This window comes from Gobio gobio (genome assembly GCF_949357685.1).
Source record: "Gobio gobio genome assembly, chromosome: 14".
Lineage (NCBI taxonomy): Eukaryota > Metazoa > Chordata > Actinopteri > Cypriniformes > Gobionidae > Gobio > Gobio gobio.
The window spans coordinates 37,499,653-37,523,468 of record NC_137107.1 but is presented as its reverse complement, the minus strand read 5'-3'; the positions used below and the strand labels follow the sequence as shown (position 1 = coordinate 37,523,468).

Here is a 23,816-nt window from a genome sequence, read left to right as displayed (position 1 = left end):
TCATTTTATTGATATAAAACTGCACATTACTGTGGAATGCATTGTTATTCAAACATCGAGGTGGGGACATAATTTAATGTGGGGTTAAAAAGATAGTTAGTGAGAAGTAATTAGTGAGAAAAATAATGACATGGTTCCCCTGGGAAGAACAAATCTTGATGACGAATATACTGAGGTAATAATCTCAAAGTAATTATCAGTGATATTTATACTCAAGTTGGCATCTGTCTTCAGAACAGGAAGAACCTGTCCAACTTAACATTCCAAACAGGAAGACGGTTGAATAGACATCTCAGCGCTAAGAGGCCATGATTTCATTCAGGCGTCGACAAACGGCATGTAGGCATCACAAAGCGCTTGTGTGAAACAGACCACCCGTGTAGTTTGCGAAGGGCCCAATACTTGGCTACGCTTTCTCTGGATTACATTCATCTCCGCTTAGGAGCTATCCAGCAAACCATCATCACGCTGACATAAATCTGAAGAGACACAGGTAAGACGAAGCAGATGATGCTAATTTGGGGGTCAAGCTTAATGGTCACTTAGCTAAAGGGCAAGTTTAGTCAGTGGGGTCCAAATGGTGTTTCGGATCCCATTGACTTTCATTGTAAGGACAAAAGTCAATCAATGCAAGTTCTGGTTCTTTTTAAATCTCAGAAGATATATATTTGTAATACTATACACAATCCCACATGTTTGTGTTAAACTGTTTACATCATGATTACAGATGAATAGTATGTAAGAAAGTGCTTGGAGTGAATAATTATCAGTCAATCACTGTCAGTGTCGGATTAGTGAGTTTACATTAGTGAACAAATTTCTTGAATCAAGTAATTACTTCCACAGCTTTCTTTTATGCACATCGATTAAAGGCTTGACAATGTTTGGATCGTATGAATCACACTGGAGTTATCAGAAACAAACATAAATCACAATTTTACTAAATCCATCACTGGTTGTGAGGTTTTTTTTAAACATGAGATTAAAAGCAAAAAATAAGGCTGTATTCTGGTGGCGCAAGATTTTGGTGCATGGCGCAAGTAAACTTCCCAAGCTTTCCAAACATGACTCAAGAAATAAGGACAAAACAGTCAAAGAGGAAGGAAATATGAGAACAAAAAGAGATTTAATATTGCTGTCAAGCCACCTCTTGCGCAGATAAGCATCATGTGCGTCAGACATGTTTAGATTAGATACTGTCTGTAAAATGTCATGGTACACAGAGTGCTTGAGATGTTCTTGCTTTGTCTTGATTAAGATATGAATCTGTCCACTTGAGATGGGCACACAAATCTTAGGCCAGTGGCAGGTTTGATATAATGATAAAATAAAAACATTCGATTGATTATATCTTAGTATAGTTTTCAGTCAAGTGACTGTCATGGAGCCCTGGAGGGCAAAACAGCCATAGAACTGCAGCACAAGCCTGTCAATTTGAAAAAAATATGTAAACAAGATGTTGGGCACTTGCGATCCATGTACAGCACCTGCAGCAGTATTTAAATCGCTAGCGGGACGTTTTTAAAACACTAAGTGTTTTTCATGTTAAGTTGCACCAATAAGGATTAAACTGATATGGGTTTTATTTTAAATTGAGTTTTGTTGCACCACTAAATTTTAAACACAGATTATCGCAGAAAGACTGATCGGGATGAACCGACGCCAGGCTAAAGAATCCTTATTAAGTGCCTTAATGTACTCTAATAGTGACAATAAAAGATTAAATTCAGTTTACACCTTTTTGATAATGCATACTATATATACAGGCGAGTAGATGAGCCTAGAATATGAACCTGATGATATGATTATTTATTTTTTAATGGTTTACGATGGGATAAACACTTCATTAATATTCTGTGTTCATTTAATGACAATAAGGTAATGAATAAGGGGTGCATCAAGTTTAAGACAAATTTTAATAAATAGGCCTATTACAATATCAAAATTAAAGGCATTCAAAATAAACTAAATATATAATATATTTTAATAAAATATAGTCAAATATAAGTCGAATAAAAAAAAAAAACTCTAAATATACACTAAAGTTTGGACACACTGAATATGCTTCTCATTAAATTACAAATCTCTTAATCTTAAAATTTAAGTTTAAATGTTCAAAACTAGCTTCGAATACATCAAATCTTAAGAATGTCTACTTAAGAATCTCTTTGCAAAACTACACAAACTAATTTTAAGCCTTTTTTAAGATTTACACATTTAAATTAATAGTAAAATTCCATGAAATTGGATTGAATAATCCTTACATGTTTTAATTGAATAATTGATTAAGGACTGTTCAATTATTCAATTAAAATATTTATTAAATATTAAATATTTAATTTTGAGTGTATGTTTTATTTGGAATATTATACATTTGTTTAATTGGATTATTTGAAGCAGAGAGTGAAGGAAAATCGGCCAGAATACATGTGAACTAATTAAGTTAGTATTAGAACATAATTGCCATACTTGTGTGATTTCAAAGCTTTGGTGACTTTACTATTATTATAAATTGTGGATAATAATAAAGAAAAGGTGTGTGCAAACTGGATAAGATTTTACCTTTTGGATCACAAAATGTTCTTATGATATTGTTATCACTATGCAGTGTTGAACATGCTGATACTGTATTTCCAGGTCAGAATGATGGAACGGGACGGCCCACAGGAGAGGAGCTCAGAACGGGGAGAGGATATGACAGAGGAGAGGTTCCTCAAAGACCTCTACCTCTTTATGAAACAGAGAGACACACCAATTGAGAGAATACCTCATCTAGGCTTCAAACAGAGTGAGTAAAAGAGACAAGCGAACGTACTGTGTGTCTAAAACAAGCTTATTTCAGAGTATTAAAATCTGCGTTTTCTTTTCCTTTTCAGTCGATATGTTCCTAATGTACAAGACAGTAAAGGAGCTAGGAGGCTATCAACAGGTAAAAAGATATTTCTATTTAAGGCAATTTCAAAAACAAATGACTCCACCTTGGAGTTTCATAAGAATTTCATAAATGTCGTTACATTACTTTTTTTTCTCTGCAGAAACCACAATGGCTTTTTAATTATTTTTTGCTTCCTGTCAGCATCTTCCTTTATGTGATTGCATACTTTGAATGGCCTTAAGATGAATAACTTCAGATTTCAGCCAAGAAAATGTTTTGTTGACTTTCATGTGCCAGCAAGAAATATAAACGTCCCGTGTGTGTGTGTGTGATCTCCAGGTTACTACGCAGCAGTTGTGGAAGAAAGTCTACAACATACTTGGAGGAAACCCGCGAAGCACCAGTGCAGCCACCTGCACTCGCAGACACTATGAAAAGTAAGTGCATATAACCTTAAGGCCAATTTGCGCTGCAGACAATTTGTCAGGTTTGAACATGCTGAGAAGTGGCGTGCCGTAATCTTAAACTGTCGGCGAAGTGTGAATTGGCCTTTAAACAGCAACTGCTTCCATTTTTATATAGTAAAAAATGTATTATACATTTAAAAACATTTTAGTCACAAACCTCTCTTTGTCCAACCAGGCTACTTCTTCCTTACGAGTGTCACCAAAGTGGATATAGGGACGAAATTGTCTTCAGGACGCCTCGATCACAAAAGCGCTTCCACCCAGGCAGTTTCAACGACTTTGAGCATGAATACCCCGGGAATGGCAAACGGACAGATTTCCGACACCTTCAGGCATTCCCTCAGGTATGACATCTTAAAAACAGCATTTTTCTCACAACAGCATTCTAGAAATGGAAACAACAAGTCAATTTTATGACAGTATTGAATTAATCAATTGCCACTTATGTTTATTCTTCCTCTCAAGAACTCTCCAAACATGTTTACGGAGCATCAGAGACAGATTTTTAACATGCCTTTAAACATCGCTCCATACTTCCCACACGGCAGTACATCTCTACCCAATTATATCGCTCTTCGAGAAACTACACTGCCCCACCTAAGCCTCAACCCTTCTCAAGACCTTCCGCGAAGGCCTGTCTCATACTTGGGCACGTCATCTGTGGAGGTTCAGAGCTGCAAACATCCACTAGATAGGCTACGCCACCTGGCTAATGAGTACAAGTCATCAACCGGTTTGGAGGAACCTCTCAACCTCAGTCGGAAAGAAAACAGTCTTGTGACGTTGAGTGACACGCCATCATCTTTCGGCCCACCTTCCTCTAAAAAGCCCAAGTTCCTCAACGAAGCCTCACCTCTTTACCCTCCAAGGGGTTTGACGACCGAAGAAGGAGCAGAACAAGGGGAAACAGTGGATGAAACTTCCTCAGCAGATGGAGGGGTAGGGACTGTCCGAGCAGGACCAAGCCCAATGATGGCTGATGTCATTGATCTCACGTCCTCTACCAGTGCCAATCCAGTTCCACGTAGACCAAGTCCTCCTTCAGTGAATCTATTCAATCGTAAAATGAACTATAATGAGGCGTTCTTGACGAAAGCACGGGAACGAGACCTATACAAGGACTGGTTGAAGGAAGAGTCTTCCAGTGCCCCTAAACCTAAGTTAGAAGGGATCTCCAACCAAAGCAGTGCCCTTGGACACCCACCCCTGGATACCAACGGCAAAATGGAGATTCAGATTCCTCTAAAGCTTCTGCAGGAGCTCATTAGGAGAGGACTGGTTTCCAACCAGGGATTTACGGGAAACAGGCCTGTTTCTCAAACCCCAACCAGAGCTGAAGCACAACCTGAGCACAAGTTACCCATCCGATCGCACTCAGAAACATCCGAGAGTTCCACCACATACGAGGAGCCAACCAATTTGAGTCTGAAGAGTCCTTTCAGAAACCTTTCTGATACTATCCCTCAAGATAAACGTATAAAGAAGCACAGACTCCTTGGTGGCGATGGCATCTCCGCAGAATCAAAGCTCCAGATGTTCAATGCGTTTCATGTAAACAACTCTCTCAAGCACTCTTTGGACAGGGATATACCCAAGCCCTCTCAACCTAAACAGGCACAAGTTCCTATGACATACAACCATGAAAGCATGAACCCCGGACCCCCCAGTTACGATGAAGCCACTTCGCTCTCTTTGACCATTAAACCTGAAAGAAAGTCAGAGAAAGTGATGGCAACATCTAACATTGCAGCAAAGGAAATCTCGGCTTCTCCAACTTTGATGCAGGTGACATCGGACCACCTCAAATTCCTTCTGGCAAACCTGCCCTATAGACGGGAAAGGGGGCAGACATTTTAAGAATTTCAAGTTTTTCACCTTAGCCAATGTCCCAATCTTGCCAAATCAGACTCTTGCGATGCATCACTCAAGGATTTCTGAACAGATGAACTGGAAAGAGAAATGTTGAGGATGGACTGTGTTTCAGCAATTAAGTCTTTTGTATAAAATGTATATAAACATGAAAAGGATCAGCTCAGGGGAAAAAAAGGTTGTTTTTATGTTTAGTCTGTAAATACCCTTGATTTTTGTTAACTGTCTTTATGAAGAAGCACTGATACTTTGGCAGCAAAGCATATAACTTATTTGAAATTATTTTGTATATTTTATTTTGAAAACATATACATCACCTTGTTCATTTTTTGTGATACTATTTTACAATTCTTCCTATTTCTTTAATGACAGTTTAAATAAAAGTTTTTATAATAATTCTACTAGTTTTTTTTATAGTGCAATATCACACATACTATTTGTTCCCAAATAAATAACAGAGAATTATATCACTATAATATAATATAATAAAATGTTACAGTTGAGATATTCAAATGATTTCCAAGAAGCAAACATAGAATGACTAAACCTTTTAGATTAAATGTTATGATTGTCTCCATTACTTTGCTTCCTTTTGTACTGAAACTCTTGAGATACAATTGAATTTCTAAGAATAATGTTAGGTATCACGTACACAAGTTGTTTTACTGGTTGCACAAGAACCTACTAGGATACACTCAGCTCTCGATACATGCATATTCCCCTTCACACATAAGCAAAATCAAATATACAGCAAGCACACAATCACAAATAAGCAGTGGGGATTTCCAAACATTCATTTTATTATGGCACTATCAACACAATTTGCAAACATAATTGTCATAACAACTGATTCATACCTATTGTCAAAACAGCCTACCTTTCCAGCTATCACTGACAACTTATTACAGTTTTTCTTGATTGCTTACACACTATAACTGATTCAGTTGGCCGAACCAAAGACATGTTTCTCAAAACGTTTAAAAGTTGTCACCTGTTCCACACGTTCCAATTTTCTCAATGTTTTCTGCAAAACTCTACACAAAATGCCCTACTTTGGCACAGGTTTAACCATGTTTAGAAAACACAAACACATAATATAATTAACTCAAGTGTCACACTGTGAGCTCAAATACACTGTAAAATCTAACGCTCAAAATAATTAATTTGTTTGAGTAGAGCCATCTCCTTTACCAACAAATTAACTTTTATGAGTATTTAGAACTTTCTTTTTCTTTTGAGTTCTCAAAACTGACACATTTTAAGTAATAATCTGAATTGCTTCATTGTTTTGAGTTTTATGAACTTGTTTCTTTTAATTTAGACTAACTTAAATTTAACCAAAACTGGGTTAGGATTTCTATTTCCCAGCATTCTTTGCCATGACACTCAAAATGGACAGTAAATGCCAAAATTAAGTGTTATATTATTATTATCATTATGTTTTTTGTGCAATATTAATGTTTAGTAGTTAAGTAGTAGTTTGTTATGATAGCTTAGAAGAGTTTCTGTTATGTTATGTTTTTTTTTTTTGGGGATGGTTACCATATTGGTGACGAGAGGAGCATGAGCTTAGTTTGAGAACAGATATATGTTAAATGTATTATATTGCTGTCCTCATTCAGCAGGTGCTATGCTAATGCTACCAAAGCATTGTATAACCAATTAGCAAGGTGGCATTATTGAATTAGCTAGTTAAAGCTAGTCAAGTTTCCACTACTACAAATTTCAAATTACATGATATTTCTAAGTTAAATGTATGAATTAGCTTACTCAAATATTTTAAGTTCAGAGCAATTAAAATGTATGATTACCAAATACAAATATGCAAGTTCTGCTTACTTAAATTTTTTATTTCTTAACTTAAAGCTAGAGTCCGTAACTTTTTGGGGTTAAAAATGATCCCAAATAAATTTTTGAGCAAGTACATAACCAGCCAGTGTTCGATACTATCTGCTTACCTTAGTTCGATTTACAACGGTAAGCTTGTAATAATGTTTTTAATTCCAGTGGTACTGGTGGATTTCCGCTGGAAATTCAAGCATGTCTTTGCGTCATTACATCACATCTGTACACATAAAGAAGATGTCCCGCTAGTAGGCTATATTGCGTGTGAGGATGTTGGAGGTGGAGATTTATAGCCTTTTCTCACAGCAAAAATTCTGTTGTTGGCCATACTTTCAAAAAGTATAATCTGTTATTCTGAATGACAGTATCCACACCGGCGCGGTGACTGACAGCCGTACATTCTCCTCAAAACATTGAATTCCTCCACGCTGTGCCGTGCCGAGGCACAATTCACGTAAAGTTGATAATTCCACAAATAGCTGCAATTGCAGATTTCGAACAGAGATGGAAACAAAGAGGAAAAACTACGGACTGCAGCTTTAAAAAATTTGAGGCAACTGATTGCCTCTTTTTTTAATTTTTTTTTTTTATTGGGGTATACAGAGTAGCACACATTTATCCATGTGTAAACATTAAGTAGCAAAACTGATGACACACCAATCAGAATCTTAGGATAATATAATTAGGGTCACAGGTGATTATGTGCTTTGGAAAATGAATCCTAGTGGATTCATTCAAGGGGACGGGGTCAAATGACATTTGTTCCTGATTAAATACAAAGCACTTTAGATGACCATGTTCTTGTGGATGGAATGACCAACCATAAGAGAAGTTGGTCTACAGGCTGATCAACATGGTCTTTATACTACTTATAATTACAGTACACAACAGCAGTACTTTAAATGAGAGAACTTTTTACTGTTCAATGTGTAACAGCACATGCTGTACACCCTCAAACTCATAACTGTCAAATTGATTTGTAGCCAAGTCATTTGGTATTTTTGCAGAACTGAGAGGCAAGGAGAGAAAGTCTCTTTTTGGCAGAAGACTAAGAAACTGCTCTAGTATGGCAAACATAATCATTACCAGTACTGTAATGCAATTTGGCAGAGGATTTGAGATTTTTCTGTACTGTAATAAAGTTCATTTTCAATTCTTTGGTATTTGAACTTTAAGCGCTTTTCATCTACTGCAAGATCTCTTTAAAGTAGTGCAATGAAAATAAGCTTTTCTTAAAGCTTACTGTTGAATTTCACTTTATCTGCACCCCTCGGTTTATGTTGTATACTGTAATAGACTTTAAACTTTAAAATGATTCCTGATTGCCGAATAGAGGGTTTTGTAACAGTGTCTTATATTGATCTCACTAGTGTTCTCTATAGGCAGTGGAGTAGACTGGGTCTTTGTAGGGTTTTGTGTGTCATCTGAGGCCAAAGTTTGGTGTGTAGTTTTATGATTGAATTTATAGTTGTGAGAAAATGGTTCTAGATGAAAAAAATCTAGATGAATCCAAAAATCTAAATCCAATAAGGTTTAGTGTTGGGGTTACATTCAAAATGGATTGGTTGATGGTTGATTTGACAGAATGGAAGTAAAAGTTGTGCTCCTAATACAGATCTTTTGAATTTGCTACCCGTTTTAAATTAAACAAAAGTTTGACACGAGATTCGGTTGCTTAATCATCTATAACAGCCTTGGGTGGTTCAATAATTATTTACTAGCCAAAAAAATCTGTCAAACTCTTGTCATGCAGGATTTCCATAGCTTGTAGCAAGTAAAATTGTTACAGGAAGGCGAGTGATTTGAATCCAGAAATACATGCAATGGAAGTTAAACGGCCAATGGTCTGGCTCTTTAAGAAATTTGCACTAAAAAATATGATGTAGTACATTTATCATATGTTTTTCAGACCTTAACAACTGTAAACTGAGAAATAACTAAATTAGAAGAAAACATTTAAAAAGCTTTTATAACATTACCATATTTTAAATGGTTACACAGCTCTTTAGAATGCTTGCTTCTAATTGGCCAACAGCAACTTTCTTATTTTTGCATAATGACGCAAAAATATAATGCTTCATTCAATCTATAATCTTCGCATCAAATTTCCTATGTAGCAGTGGAAGTTTATTTTCTGTTGTAACACGCAAATCAAACATTAAAAGTTAATTAACTAATTAAGTAAGTCACGACATAACTAGTGGGATAAAGCACAGTCATCTAATAGTTTAATTCTGTGATCAAACAGTTTTAAGCCAATAAGGTATTTGGTAATGAAGAACTTGTGCGTGCATTTTGAATTTGACAAATAAACAGGCCTATAACATCTCAGCAAAATAAAAAATGGATTTGTTTTGCAAAGATTTGTACGGGCTGTGCTGTATTGGGGTGTGTTAAGCTGTGCACAAAACAGGTTCTCTTTCTTTAGTCTTCATCCTTTCAGTAACTGAAACAAAGAAGCAGAGGCAGAGGTGTCAACAAAAAATTATAATTACAAAAATAAAATTCTAAATTTCCTTGTGGTTTGGCACCCATTTACGTGTTGCATTCTGGTTAAAGCTAAACAGGAAAAGTCACTCTGTGTGAAAAAATAAATAAAAAACATGTAATTTATGGCTTCTACATGTGTATGTACATATTTCTTTTTTATTAGATTGGACAGTTAAGGGGAAAGAGGAAGGGTTAGGGGAGAAGAGAGGGGCACAGGATAGGGATAGGGCCACGAGTCGGGACTCAAACTAGGGTTGCCTGGAACGGTGTTGCGTTATGTGTTGGAATGCTGCCCACAAGGCTATGGCTCCACGTGCATGTTTGTACCGTCAAAACTATGCATACATTTAATCCCCAATATATCAACTCAACATAATTTTTTTAAGTGTGCTCTAATAATAACAACATCTACTTAAAAATCTTTCATAACCGAACTCCAGATAAAGTCATTATCACTCTTGTCTTGTGACATGGTGCTCCAGCAAGGTGTCACCAAATTGCCCCTTGACATGGTGGTTTTGAAACCATTCTTTATTTATGGCAAGGTTTTTTTTTATCTGCTTGTTATTACTAAATTCAAAAGCTTGGGATGAGTATGTTTTTTTGTTTTATGTTTTTGAAAGACGTCCCTCCAAAGTACATCCAAGGATCCATTTATTCGATCAAAATACAGTAAAAACTATAATATTGTTAAATATGATTACAATTTAAAACACATTTTCCATTTCAAAATACCAGACTCTCTGGCTTATGCCCAAAACACACCCGTGACTCATTAAGAGAATAGGTACAACCCTTTTGGACCGACTGCTGACTGTTTTTTCTGTCATTAAACTAGCAAAAGCGGATTTGGACACGTCCTAAAGTGCACCTGTATATTTTTTATTTTTGCAAAGGTTCTTTTAGAGGCTCTGTAATATGATGCTAAGAATATCATGAGAAGAAACCCATTCTTCTTATAACCTGCATTTTTGCATAATGAAAAAGTGCAATGATTGTTTGACAATCACTAAAGAATCACTAAACAGCTGCCAGGAAAACATACTTCTCGTATGATACATTTATTTTCAATCAATTCTTAGTTTTCTATTATAGAAAAGTAGAAAGGGGCAGTAGCCTGGAAATGCAAACATTTTTCCATATTCTTCTTTCTTTTTTCCCATACTTTTCCAAATCTGGAAATTACTCAAATCAAATTCCATACTTTTCCAAAAAGCGTAGGAACCCTGTGTTTTGTTTTTTTAATATATTTTAATGGGTATTTTATTCCTGTGATTGCTGTGAATTTAATTAATTCCTCACACGATCCTTCAGAAGTCATTCCAATATGCTGATTTGGTGCTCAAGAAACATTTCCTAATATTATTATTAATATATTTTTATAATATAATAATGTATTATTTAATATTGTATTTTAGTGGTAATCGTGATGCTTCATTTTCAGAACTCTTTGATGAATAGAAAGTTTGAAAGAACTGCTTTTATTCGAAAATAGAAATATTTTATACCAAATGTCTTTACTGTCACTTTCATCTTGAAATCTGTAAAAACAGAAATAAAAACACAAACTGACATTCATAACAATTCTTTCCTCGTATCAGAAATGTTGAACAAGAGGAAGGACAAAAACCAGGGTCAGGTTTCATTTATCCACAACTTCCTCATGCTAGAGTATAAGAAAATCCCCATCTCCAGTTTTCTGGAATGAATTAAGAGGGGTGTGTAGACGTGTAGAACCAGCCCAAACACAACCACAAACACCCACACGTTGCACATAGTAATTAAGAGAGTAGAGCAGGTGTAGGCCACTGGAATGTCACCCATCTGCACTGGAACATTTATTCAATACAGATGCAGCTGTACTTGCATGAGATTTCACATATCCTAATTAAACTCCGTCTTCTCTGCTAAACCTCAAGAATGAATGGTTGTCAGACAGAAGTGAAAAGGCGTGACACGTCAACTTATTTATGGCTTTCTTTCTTTTCCGGAACATAAAAGAAGATATTGTGAAGAATGCTAGTAAACAAACTCTTTTGACTTTGACTTCCATTGAATGAAAAAAAAAAAATCTCTAATTATCTTTTTTATCTTCCACAGAAGAAAGCCATACAGGTTTGAAATGACATGATGACAGAATTTTTTGGTGAAAACATTTATTTCTAACACTTTATTACCCATTTAAAACCCATTAATCTTATGGCATTATTTAATTGTAATTACAGTGTAAATGCATTCATGCCAACCTCTGAGCTGCAATAAACTACAATAAATGATTCCGTGGTGCAAGCTTGTTTCCACCACGGAATAAAAGCAGTTATAAACATAATTGTGACTTTTTATCTCACAATTCCAGCGGAGGACAGTAGTGAAGTATTTTTACTTTCTACTCAAGTACATTTTTAAGTATGTGTACTTTATCAGTGTTGTTCTTTGGAAAACTTTTAGTTTGCAACATTCCAAAGCATAATGTTGTACTTTTTACCTTTAATACTTTCTAAGTACTCAAGTAAAACTTTTAATTACTTTTACTTGAGTACATTTACATTTTAATGTAATTAAATATTAAATGATGAAATGTAGTGCGGTAAAAAGTACAATATTATGCTTTGGAATGTTACAAAGTAAAAGTTTTCCAAAGAACAACACCGATAAAGTACATATACTGTAGGCCTACTTGAAAAATAAACTTTAGTAGAAAGTAAAAATACTTCACTACTGTCCACCTCTGCACAATTCTGACTTCTTTTCTCAGAATTACAAGTTTATATCTCACAACTAGCAACTGCATGTCATAAAGTCAGAATTGTGTGATATAAATTGAGGAAAAAACAACACGCAATTGCGACTTTATATCACAAAATTCTGACTTTATTACTCATAATTGTGAGTTTATATTTTGCAATTCTGACTTTATAATTCGCAATTGTGAGTTTATAATCAATTCTGAGGAAAAAGTCAGAATTGTGAGATAAAAAGTTTTTTTGTTTTATTCAGTGGTGGAAACAAGCTTCCATAATAAACAGTCTGTAAATATATCTAAATACCAATTCAGATGCAGGTTCTAAAAAAAAGATTTTGATTTGAATCAAATAAAATTTTTCTTTCTAAAGCTACTTTTTTGATGCTTTTCTCATTCAACACAATAATGACTTTAAATGTTCTTTTGGGGGTAATTTCTCAGCCAAATTTGATTTCCGTTAAGTTTTGGATTAATTTAAATCACTTGACAGCCCTAATAAAAACTAAAACCAACTAAATAAATAAAAAGAATAAAAATAATTACTAAACATTAAACAACAATTAACATGGAAATATAAAAATAAAAGCTAATTCATAATATTAATAAAACTATTTAAAAATAAATAAATAACTGCTTCAAACTACTATGAAAAAGAAAAGAAAACATTGTCAAACAACTTTTCTCAAAATAAATAAACATATTTATAAAATTACTATTAAAAAATAATAATAATAATATATATACAGGTGCTGGTCATATAATTACAATCAAAACGTTGATTTATTTCACAATTCCATTCAAAAAGTGAAACTTGTATATTATATTCATTCATCACACACAGACTGATATATTTCAAATGTTTATTTCTTTTAATTGTTATGATTATAACTGCCAACTGAGGAAAATCCCAGATTCAGTATCTCAGAAAATTTGAATATTGTGTAAGGTTCAATATTGAAGACACCTGGTGCCACACTCACTCTAATCAGCTAATTAACTCAAAACACCTGCAAAGGCCTTTATATGGTCTCTCAGTCTAGTTCTGTAGGCTACACAATCATGGGACTGCTGCTGAGTGGTCCAAAGTTATGTTCTCTGATGAAAGTAAATTTTGGGTCCCAGAGTCTGGAGGAAGAGAGGAGAGGCGTTGCTTGAGGTCCAGTGTAAAATTTCCACAGTCAGTGATGGTTTGGGGTGCCATGTCATCTGCTGGTGTTGGTCCACTGTGTTTTCTGAGGTCCAAGGTCAATGCAGTCGTATACCAGGAAGTTTTAGAGCACTTCATGCTTCCTGCTGCTGACCAACTTTATGGAGATTTAGATTTCATTTTCCAACAGGACTTGGAACCTGCACACAGTGCCAAAGCAACCAGTACCTGGTTTAAGGACCATGGTATCCCTGTTCTTAATTGGCCAGCAAACTCGCCTGACCTTAAAGGGTTAGTTCACCCAAAAATGAAAATTCTGTCATTAATTACTCACCCTCATGTCGTTCGACACCCGTAAGACCTCCGTTCATATTCGGAACACAAATGAAGACATTTTTGTTGAAAGCTGATGGCTGAGAAAGGCTTCAGATAGGCCTCCATTGGCATTCAGTACATTTACACTCACTCCCAAGACCCATAAAAGGCACTTAAAACTAGAGATGCTCCGATCAGCATTTTTGGGGCCGATCACCAAGATTATGATCTGCCGATTGCCGATCACTGCCGATCACAGAATGGCAGGGGAATGGCAATCTTTTATCCATAATCTTGCAGAGTTTGCACCATTTGTAGAAATGAAACTAACTCTAAATTAACTGAGTCAAGATCTTGAAGAACCACCAAGTGTTTATTTTAGAAAATGAGATAACTTAAGGCTACTGTAGGCCATCTTTCCCAAATAAATGTATATAATAAATGTATATAATTATCTCACCTAAATATTTGATCATGCAGTGCATTTTTGTTTTTAAAAACAAATTTTCAGGTAGGTCTAACATTAGTATTGAGGTAAGAAATACTAAAGACATTTAATAAGAAATCAAATGTAAATTAATATTGGTCTTCCCTGAATAAATTCAATTAGATTAATCCTTACACTTAAGGTTGCAAAAGTTAGTCATTCAAGAGCAGTGAGTGTCATAAAGGTTCATCAAACAACACAAGACAAAGAGAAACTCAGAGACAGCAGCAGTTTATTCGACAGCTGTCACTTTAAGAGCGAACACGGATACGGTTACATGCAGTTGCACAAACCTTCACTCGCGAGTCACAACGGGGTTTACGTGCATACTCGTCAAGACGGTCATTTAGTACATACACTCATCTAAAGGATTATTAGGAACACCTGTTCAATTTCTCATTAATGCAATTATCTAATCAACCAATCACATGGCAGTTGCTTCAATGCATTTATGGGCGTGGTCCTGGTCAAGACAATCTCCTGAACTCCAAACTGAATGTCAGAATGGGAAAGAAAGGGGATTTAAGCAATTTTGAGCGTGGCATGGTTGTTGGTGCCAGACGGGCCGGTCTGAGTATTTCACAATCTGCTCAGTTACTTGGATTTTCACACACAACCATTTCTAGGGTTTACAAAGAATGGTGTGAAAAGGGAAAAACATCCAGTATGCGGCAGTCCTGTGGGCGAAAATGCCTTGTTGATGCTAGAGGTCAGAGGAGAATGGGCCGACTGATTCAAGCTGATAGAAGAGCAACTTTGACTGAAATAACCACTCGTTACAACCGAGGTATGCAGCAAAGCATTTGTGAAGCCACAACACGCACAACCTTGAGGCGGATGGGCTACAGCAGCAGAAGACCCCACCGGGTACCACTCATCTCCACTACAAATAGGAAAAACAGGCTACAATTTGCACGAGCTCACCAAAATTGGACAGTTGAAGACTGGAAAAATGTTGCCTGGTCTGATGAGTCTCGATTTCTGTTGAGACATTCAGATGGTAGAGTCAGAATTTGCCGTAAACAGAATGAGAACATGGATCCATCATGCCTTGTTACCACTGTGCAGGCTGGTGGTGGTGGTGTAATGGTGTGGGGGATGTTTTCTTGGCACACTTTAGGCCCCTTAGTGCCAATTAGGCATCGTATAAATGCCACGGCCTACCTGAGCATTGTTTCTGACCATGTCCATCCCTTTATGACCACCATGTACCCATCCTCTGATGGCTACTTCCAGCAGGATAATGCACCATGTCACAAAGCTCAAATCATTTCAAAATGGTTTCTTGAACATGACAATTAGTTCACTGTACTAAAATGACCCCCACAGTCACCAGATCTCAACCCAATAGAGCATCTTTGGGATGTGGTGGAACGGGAGCTTCGTGCCCTGGATGTGCATCCCACAAATCTCCATCAACTGCAAGATGCTATCCTATCAATATGGGCCAAAATTTCTAAAGAATGCTTTCAGCACTTTGTTGAATCAATGCCACGTAGAATTAAGGCAGTTCTGAAGGCGAAAGGGGGTCAAACACAGTATTAGTATGGTGTTCCTAATAATCCTTTAGGTGAGTGTACATTTGTGTGTATCTGACCATTTCAGCGCAATTTGTACTCGCAAGCTTTTTGTGAGATGGCCTGTGTGTGTGTGTGTGTGTGTGTGTGTCTCTCCAGACCGTGCGCGCGAGTGCGGTTTGAACACTGGCAAGACTTAAAAATAAATGCAAATGATAAACTTTAGTGATGATGCGACACTGTCTCGATTGTGCAAAGTGGCAAATCCTGTGTCAACTGTGCAGCTCGATTTTAGTGCAGATGCGATGCGCTGATGTGAAGCCATTTGAGCATTTTGAAAGGGAGAGAGAGAGCGCGCGCACGTGGTGATTCACGCGCGCTATTTGTGAACTTACGTCCCACAGAACGTTTTCAAATGACTGCGTAAGTTATTTAATATAGAAATATGAATTGTACCTCACCTTCAGCATTATAATTATTTTACGCGCGCTGGAAAGAGAATGAGACGGTGTCGCTGCATATCATGCCCTAGCTCTCAAGGCATGTGTGTTTTATGTGTCGTCAGCATGCGATCGGTTCATGAGATCGGCCTTTTTGGAGACCGCCGATCAATCATCCCAAAGCGATTATCGACCGATCGAGATCGGTTGCCGATCGATCTGAGCACCCCTACTTAAAACGTCGTTACAAAGTCCATCTCACCACAGTGACTCTACAATAATTTTACGATGCGACGACAATAGTTTTTGTGCGCAAAAAAAAAATCTAAATAACACCTTTATCCAACTTGTTCTTGTCTTCCGTGTGTGCCTCCACGATGCATGCGCGAGAATATGACGTAGCGCCGGGGTTCGGGAATCCATGAAATGCACACTTGAACCCCATTTTGAGCACTATGCCGAGACCTAAAGCACGATCAATGTAGAATTCAACAGCTTAGATACGCGCGTCTTCCTCTGCTTGTAAACAAATCGCTTCTGGGTCATGTGTCCAAACGCCGGATCTGCGTCATATTCTCGCGCATGCGTCGTGGAGGCACACACGGAAGACAAGAACAAGTTGGATAAAGGTGTTATTTTGATTTTTTTTTGCGCACAAAAACTATTGTCGTCGCATCGTTAAATTATTGTAGAGTCACTGTGGTGAGATGGACTTTGTAACGACGTTTTAAGTGCCTTTTATGGGTCTTGGGAGTGTAAATGTACTGAATGCCAATGGAGGCCTATCTGAAGCCTTTCTCAGCCGTCAGCTTTCAACAAAAATATCTTAATTTGTGTTCCGAATATGAACGGAGGTCTGACGGGTGTCGAACGACATGAGGGTGAGTAATTAATGACAGAATTTTCATTTTTGGGTGAACTAACCCTTTAACCCCATTGAAAATCTATGGGGTATTGTGAAGAGGAAGATGCGATATGCCAGACCCAACAATGCAGAATAGCTGAAGGCCACTATCAGAGCAACCTGGGCTCTCATAACACCTGAGCAGTGCCACAGACTGATCGACTCCATGCCACGCCGCATTACTGCAGTAATTCAGGCAAAAGGAGCCCCAACTAAGTATTGCTGTACATGCTCATACTTTTCATGTTCATACTTTTCAGTTGGCCAAGATTTCTAAAAATCCTTTCTTTGTATTGGTCTTAAGTAATATTCAAATTTTCTGAGATACTGAATTTGGGATTTTCCTTAGTTGTGAGTGATAATCATCAAAATTAAAAGGAAGAAACATTTGAAATATATCAGTCTGTGTGTAATGAATTAATATAATATACAAGTTTCACTTTTTGAATGGAATTAGTGAAAAAAACTTTTTGATGATATTCTAATTATATGACCAGCAATATAATATATATATGTATATAATATATATATATATATATATATATAATTTAATTGCCTGTTTAAATCTAATGTCACATAAGAACATGAATGAATCATAAATTATTTCCCACGAAGTAATCTGGGTGTAGAACACTGGGCGAAGGATTTCATATTGTATTGTATTTATTAAATACTTGTTTCTGCTTCGGTTAATAATGTAATTTGAAAAAGGCCTACATTTAACAATCCACCACACCCATATTATACAAAAAGGCTTTAAAATAAAATAAATGTTTCCAAAAATATCTATGATATACTTATTCATTTTATGCTTGCATTCTCCAGTAACAAAAACTAATAAAATAATTATATTTATTTTATATATATTTTTGCCGTTTTTGCCTTTATTATGACAGGACAGTTAGTTGACAGGAAGCAAAGTTGGAAAGAGAGAGAAAGAGAGAGAGAGAGAGAGAGGGACAGGATTGGGAAAGGTCCACAAGCCGGGACTCGGAATGCTCGAAGCGCAACTGCGCTACATGTCGGCGCGCTGGCCCTGCCTTAATATTCCCAGCATATATGTGCTTTAGTACAACACACATACCAACAAAGTTCACTTGTTAATATGTCATGTATGTAGTCTAAGACAGACTTGTTTGTTCTCAGCTGTCCCATCAAGTATGAGGATATTTAGACCCATAAAACATCTCTCATCACTATGTCTATAAAAAAAGAATCAGAGTTGTGTGCCACAGTTTGGCATGTGTGACAGTGACACCACACCTACACTATTATAGCATGTGTGAACAAGATTGATACATCGCTTTCAATAAAATGATAATGAAAAAGTTTTTAAATGAAAAGGTGAACCATATCAGATGATTTCCCAGCTAGGGAAGCCACTCCCTCCAGGGCATTAAAATTAACATGGATGCCAGGAACTTATTCAGGTGTCACGGGTACATTGTGTACCATCACAAGAATGCTTCATCTGATTTAAGGGTATTAGTACATGTTCTAGTATGATGATGTTGTTGTTCTACAACACACATGCCAACAGAGTGCAAGAGGGCATTAGACATGCATTTTTTCTGTGTGTGTGTGTGTGTGGTGTGTGTGTGTGTGTGTGTGTGTGTGTGTGTGTGTGTGTGTGTGTGTGTATTTACGTGTTTAAGTGCCAGTTGTCTGAATCTGTATCACCTGTCATTATAATAGGTAGACAGCAGGCTTTGGATCTCAGAAGAAACCGGTCTGTTCGGAGGTAGCAGATGGTTTCTGGTCTGGGTGGATGATGGCGTAACTGTTTTTAAAAAAGTAGACAAAGAACACTTTTAAGAAACCACGCAGCTAGAAACTTTGCAAATATGTCACTAAGGTTTTTTTTTTTTTTTCATCACAGTTTTAATAGACATTTAAAATTCTGTTAACTGGAGAGATATTATGAAAATTGTTCATAAAAATAATAATGTACAAATTTTACTTTTGCTAAATATTTATTAAAAAAAATAAATACATAAATAAGCAAATAATATATATTTTTACATTAAAACATTTAAAAATTTATTTTAAAAATACATAAATTACAATACATAAAATAAAATAAAATAAAAAATAAATATAAAAAAAAGGGGAGAAAACTAATGGCATTAAGTATTACTAGGTTTACTATGCCCTAATTGCCAATTTTTGGAAAATTGCAGTGTCTATTATAAATTATTTATCCATGCACATTTAATTTAATTTTGCACATATTTAAATCAAAACAACAAATCTCTTCTCTTCTCTGACAACGTGTTTACTGCTCACATGAGATCGATCAACAGCAAACCACAACTATCCAACCATCCAATCGATTCCCACTGGACAAAATCAAATTCCATCCAACATTTTATCTTGTTCGAGGAGCCGTTTGACTCGGATATAGTATGTCACAATATAGGGCAGAAGAGATGATCGCAACTTCCATTTAATGCCGACTTTAAATACCTTCAAATGTATTGTACACTTATTGTGTGCATATTTAACATACTGTATTAAAGGGATAGTACACTCAAACATTTTTTGTCATCATGTACTCGCTTGACGTTGTTCCAAGCCAACTTTTGTGGAAAAAAACATTTAAAAAATTGCCCATACAGTGAATGTCAATGGGGTCAAAAAGCCATTTTGACAAAAACTATTTTTTTTAAAATATCTTGTTTTTTTGCAGAAGAAATAAAGCCATATGGGTGTCATATGGGCCCTAACATAGTGAACACACTTTTTTCTTTATAGTTTTTCTGCATTTGGGCTTTTTTAAATCAGTCAACACATCCTGATCCACACTCCTATTTTCTACTTTGTCTCTCTTTGCTCTTTCTGTTCTGGTATGATCTTCACAGAAATGCAGTCTTAAGATGCAGCACAAATACAATGTATTGCATCTCGCTTCACTGGCTGTATAAGTCTCACAAGCATTAAGAAATGAACAGCCTGACGGCACGTCTGGCTTTTGTCGCTTGGTTCAGCTGTCGGTCAACTTACACCTCTGAAAAGGATCTCCACCCTACAGGGTGGGGTCATTGTGGCAAATGTGCACTATGCATTATTATATTACCAGCATAATATGGCTGATAAATTCAAAGGTAGTATATGTATTTTTAGGATGTGTGCAATGTATAACAGAAGATTCAATCAAAATATGCAGCGGCATCTTGTCACACCGGTCTCGGATCTCTCACAGAGGAGCGACGGAAGCATAAAAGGAGGAGCGATAATAATTCATACATCAGGTAGCAGTTTGGATTAACATTTTAGAGTGAATAATAGCTTCAAAATTATGTATAATTATTTATAAATTACATTGATGGAAGAAAGGGAATTAAGCAGTGACAAAAAATAATTATATGAAGCATTTATAGCATTAAGCATTCAGAATATATTATATATAGATATATATATGAAGGCTTTATTAAAACAATATCAAACTGTATACAATACACATTTTTGCAATGGGCAGTTCAACTGCATTGTTATTTTGCAAAGGTAATCATTTACATTAATAATAATACATGCTATTCTATGTGCTATTAGCTAGCATGGTCATACATATTTTTGGTATACAGTTTGTTTGTATTATGTAAATTATGATCCATTTGATTGTGCATATTAACAATATAAATGCAAAATTGAAGATGCGCTTTTACCATTAAATTAATTTTGGTTACTGTTTGGTTGAGGTTTTTCTCAAATTTTTACTCAAACTGTTTTCGTATCTAGTTGATTGGATCTAGTCTGCAAACTATGTAAAATTATATTACACTGAAAAAACTATGCTGCTACAAATAATTTTATTTAAAGTACTCTCTTCAAAACAGACCTTATGTCAGCAAACACATATATATGCATTCAGAATGTGTTAAATACCAAAAAATATGAGATTATTCATTTTATATTCATTTGAAGTCCACATGAAACGGAAGTTTGCGAAAGTCTTTTCTTCCCTATTGTGAAACGGCTTCTTGGACAAGAAAACATGTAGGGCAGGGATCGATTTTCTCCATGAAATATTCCAATATTCCATGAAAAATAAGAATTGTCCATTTTGATTTCATGGTGACTTTAAAGGTTCAGTGCGTAGTATTTATGAGGATCTATTGACAGAAATGCAATATGATATACATAACTATGTTTTCAGTGGAGTATAAAGACCTTACTTAATGTACGTGTGACAAACAGGGCGAGCGAGAGCCGGGAGATAGTGGTGCGAGGCCGATGCGTGATTTGATGATGAGTCTCGGATCTCTCACTGAGGACCGACGGAAACATAAAAGGAGGAGCTAAGATTGTGAAGGATGAGAGAGGACCAGGCCTGGATTTTATGTTACATAGTCTTTAATGTTTTATTATGTGTGCGGCAGTCGTCCGTGAGGATGCTGCTGTTTTTACTTTCAGTTTATTTATTTATTAAAGTCTTTTTGAATGTTCGCCAGTTCCTGCCTTCTTCTTCCCTGAACAAAGAACTGTATTACAATACGGTTATGTTTTTATTACTTTACAATGAGCCATTTCTATCTACATACACAGTGGGTCCCCTTACAGTGAAATCGCCATTTTGCGCTATCGTGCATCTACAGTAGCCCTAAATGGACAAACTTCTCAACAGAGATTTCTCCGACGACGATATTTTTGTCCTGTGTCCCCTGTAGCTTCTCTATGTGCTCCGAAAGGGAGGGGTGAGCGGTGGGTGATACAATTCACACACTCTAAAAAAAAAAGGTTCTATATGGCACCAAAAATAGGGGAACCTTTTTTAGTGCTATATAGCACCAATTTTGGTGCTTCAGTGGTTCTTCAGAGGTTCTTCACCGGTTCTTTGACTAAGGTGCTATATAGCACCTCTGAAGAACCGCTGAAGAACCACTAAAGCACCAAAATTGGTGCTATATAGCACTAAAAAAGGTTCCCCTATGATTACGAGCCAATAACCATTTTTGATGCCATATAGAACCTTTTTTTTTAGAGTGCAGTCTCACCACTAGATGCCGCTAAAATTCACACACTGCACCTTAAAAATGAATTAAATATTATTATTAGATCAACTGTTTAATCGGTTTAATCGATGGATAAAGTTACTAAATACAAACTGCTACCTCACCTTAAAACAAAACACTATTAGTACATTAAAATTTCTTGCACTTCACCTCAGAAAAACACCATCTATACAAGTTAAAAGAGTACCTTAAAGGGATAGTTCACCCAAAATGAAAATTAGCCCATGATTTACTCACCCTCAAGCCATCCTAGGTGTATATGACATTCTTCTTTCAGACGAATACAATCAGAGTAAAAAATGTCCTGGCTTATCCAAGCAGTGAATGGCAGCCCAAAAAAGTGCATCCATCCATTATAAAAGTTTTTGTAAGAATCCATATACATGTTATAAAGAAAAATATCTTATAATGGATGGATGCACTTTTTTGGGCTTCAAATTTTGGGCTGCCATATATATATATATATATACCTACTATATACCAATTTTAACACTACTTAACTTTTTATGTTTGTTTATATAAATCAGTGTATTCAAGCACTTTATAAAAAGGGTTATTTTCAAAATGTAGGCTATAGGATGAACAATGTCTTAAAATAAGAGACAATTAAAAAACAAACGTGCCCAAATGTGTCTCACTTATTGACTTCCCACATTCCCACAATGATCTTACCCATTTCATGATACAGGGATCCTTGTTTTAATGTCACTGCCACAGTTTTCTTTGCAGACGGTTCCTCAATCTTCATGAGCGCATCACAGCACTGTTTCCACTGACCTACATTGAAAAGCACAGGTTCTTAGTTGTTAATTTTTAGAGTATGTATGGGCCATAAAACATCATTCTTGCACGCCACATAATAAATACCCTGCACGAAAAGCAAAAATGCTGCAGTTAGCAAGGATGATTTTTGAGAGAGTCGGCGTGCTTGTGTCTACATATTTGTGTAAGATATAGTATGTATTGAATTTCAAAACTTCAGAAACACTGCATGCTAAACGTCTAAGAAAACACCCCATCTCAGTTTCATTTCCTGACTTCACACCAAACAGACAGCATGCTTTCCAACTGATGACACATAAGCCATTAGACAAGGATATTAATCTGGGCAAAAAAGAATGCTGTAAATACTCCTTTTGACAAACAATAATAATCTCCTGACATCATTACGGAGAAACCAAAGCCGACTGTACAGAAACCAGACTGATTAACCACTTCAACGTACATGTCCTTATCTTCTCAAAACATGGCAATTACGTAACATCTATTTTTCAATCAGAGATAAAGGTATTATGCAGAACATGCAATGTACCCTTTCCAGTTTATTAAACAAACCATAGTTGTATTCAAATGTTTTGATTCAGTGCAGAGGAATCCAAGTCTTTTGAATATGAATAGCACAGGATTTTACGATTTACATTGAAAAGGCAGTTATTATTCACTAGGTGTGCACGTCAAATAAATTTACAAATGTTACATAGTCTGTAAAATACAATTAACGAGCAAAACTTTTTTTCTGCTTGTGCTACAGGTAAGGCGATGTGACTTTAGACTCTCTTTCTCTCTCTTTTATATATATATATATATATATATATATATATATATATACAAATAACACCATGTTTTTAAAATTAATCATACTTTAGATTTAGAAGATCTATAATGTGGGCATATGGGCCATTCTTTTCATCTTCATTTCTGTTGT

At 36.0% G+C, this 23,816-nt stretch overlaps 2 protein-coding genes across 2 annotated transcripts in view; one reads left to right on the top strand and one right to left on the bottom strand.

Moving 5' to 3' along the window:
• The first annotated feature begins 310 nt into the window (after positions 1-310).
• Positions 311-5,787, top strand: arid6 (AT-rich interaction domain 6). Its single transcript, XM_079834913.1, has 6 exons — positions 311-493; positions 2,638-2,788; positions 2,877-2,929; positions 3,215-3,312; positions 3,518-3,686; positions 3,808-5,787. Exons 2-6 carry the CDS (start codon positions 2,644-2,646, stop codon positions 5,197-5,199), a joined length of 1,857 nt encoding a protein of 618 aa, XP_079691039.1. The 5' UTR covers positions 311-493; positions 2,638-2,643; the 3' UTR covers positions 5,200-5,787.
• A 954-nt stretch (positions 5,788-6,741) lies between these two features.
• rtknb (rhotekin b) overlaps positions 6,742-23,816 on the bottom strand; it is a 43,175-nt gene continuing 26,100 nt past the window's right edge. The window contains exons 11-13 of the mRNA XM_079834949.1: positions 22,784-22,888; positions 18,780-18,879; positions 6,742-9,502 (exon numbers count right to left, since the gene is read on the bottom strand). Coding sequence (XP_079691075.1) covers positions 9,496-9,502; positions 18,780-18,879; positions 22,784-22,888 — 212 coding nt within the window. The 3' untranslated portion in view covers positions 6,742-9,495. The remainder of the gene's footprint in view (positions 9,503-18,779; positions 18,880-22,783; positions 22,889-23,816) is intronic.

Bases quoted from the DNA above. Each gene is read 5' to 3' on its own strand.
- arid6 (XM_079834913.1), top strand. From the start codon at position 2,644: ATGATGGAACGGGACGGCCCACAGGAGAGGAGCTCAGAACGGGGAGAG. The intron at 2,789-2,876 runs GTGAGTAAAAGA...TTTCCTTTTCAG, and splicing joins TCATCTAGGCTTCAAACAGA to TCGATATGTTCCTAATGTAC. The intron at 2,930-3,214 runs GTAAAAAGATAT...TGTGATCTCCAG, and splicing joins AGCTAGGAGGCTATCAACAG to GTTACTACGCAGCAGTTGTG.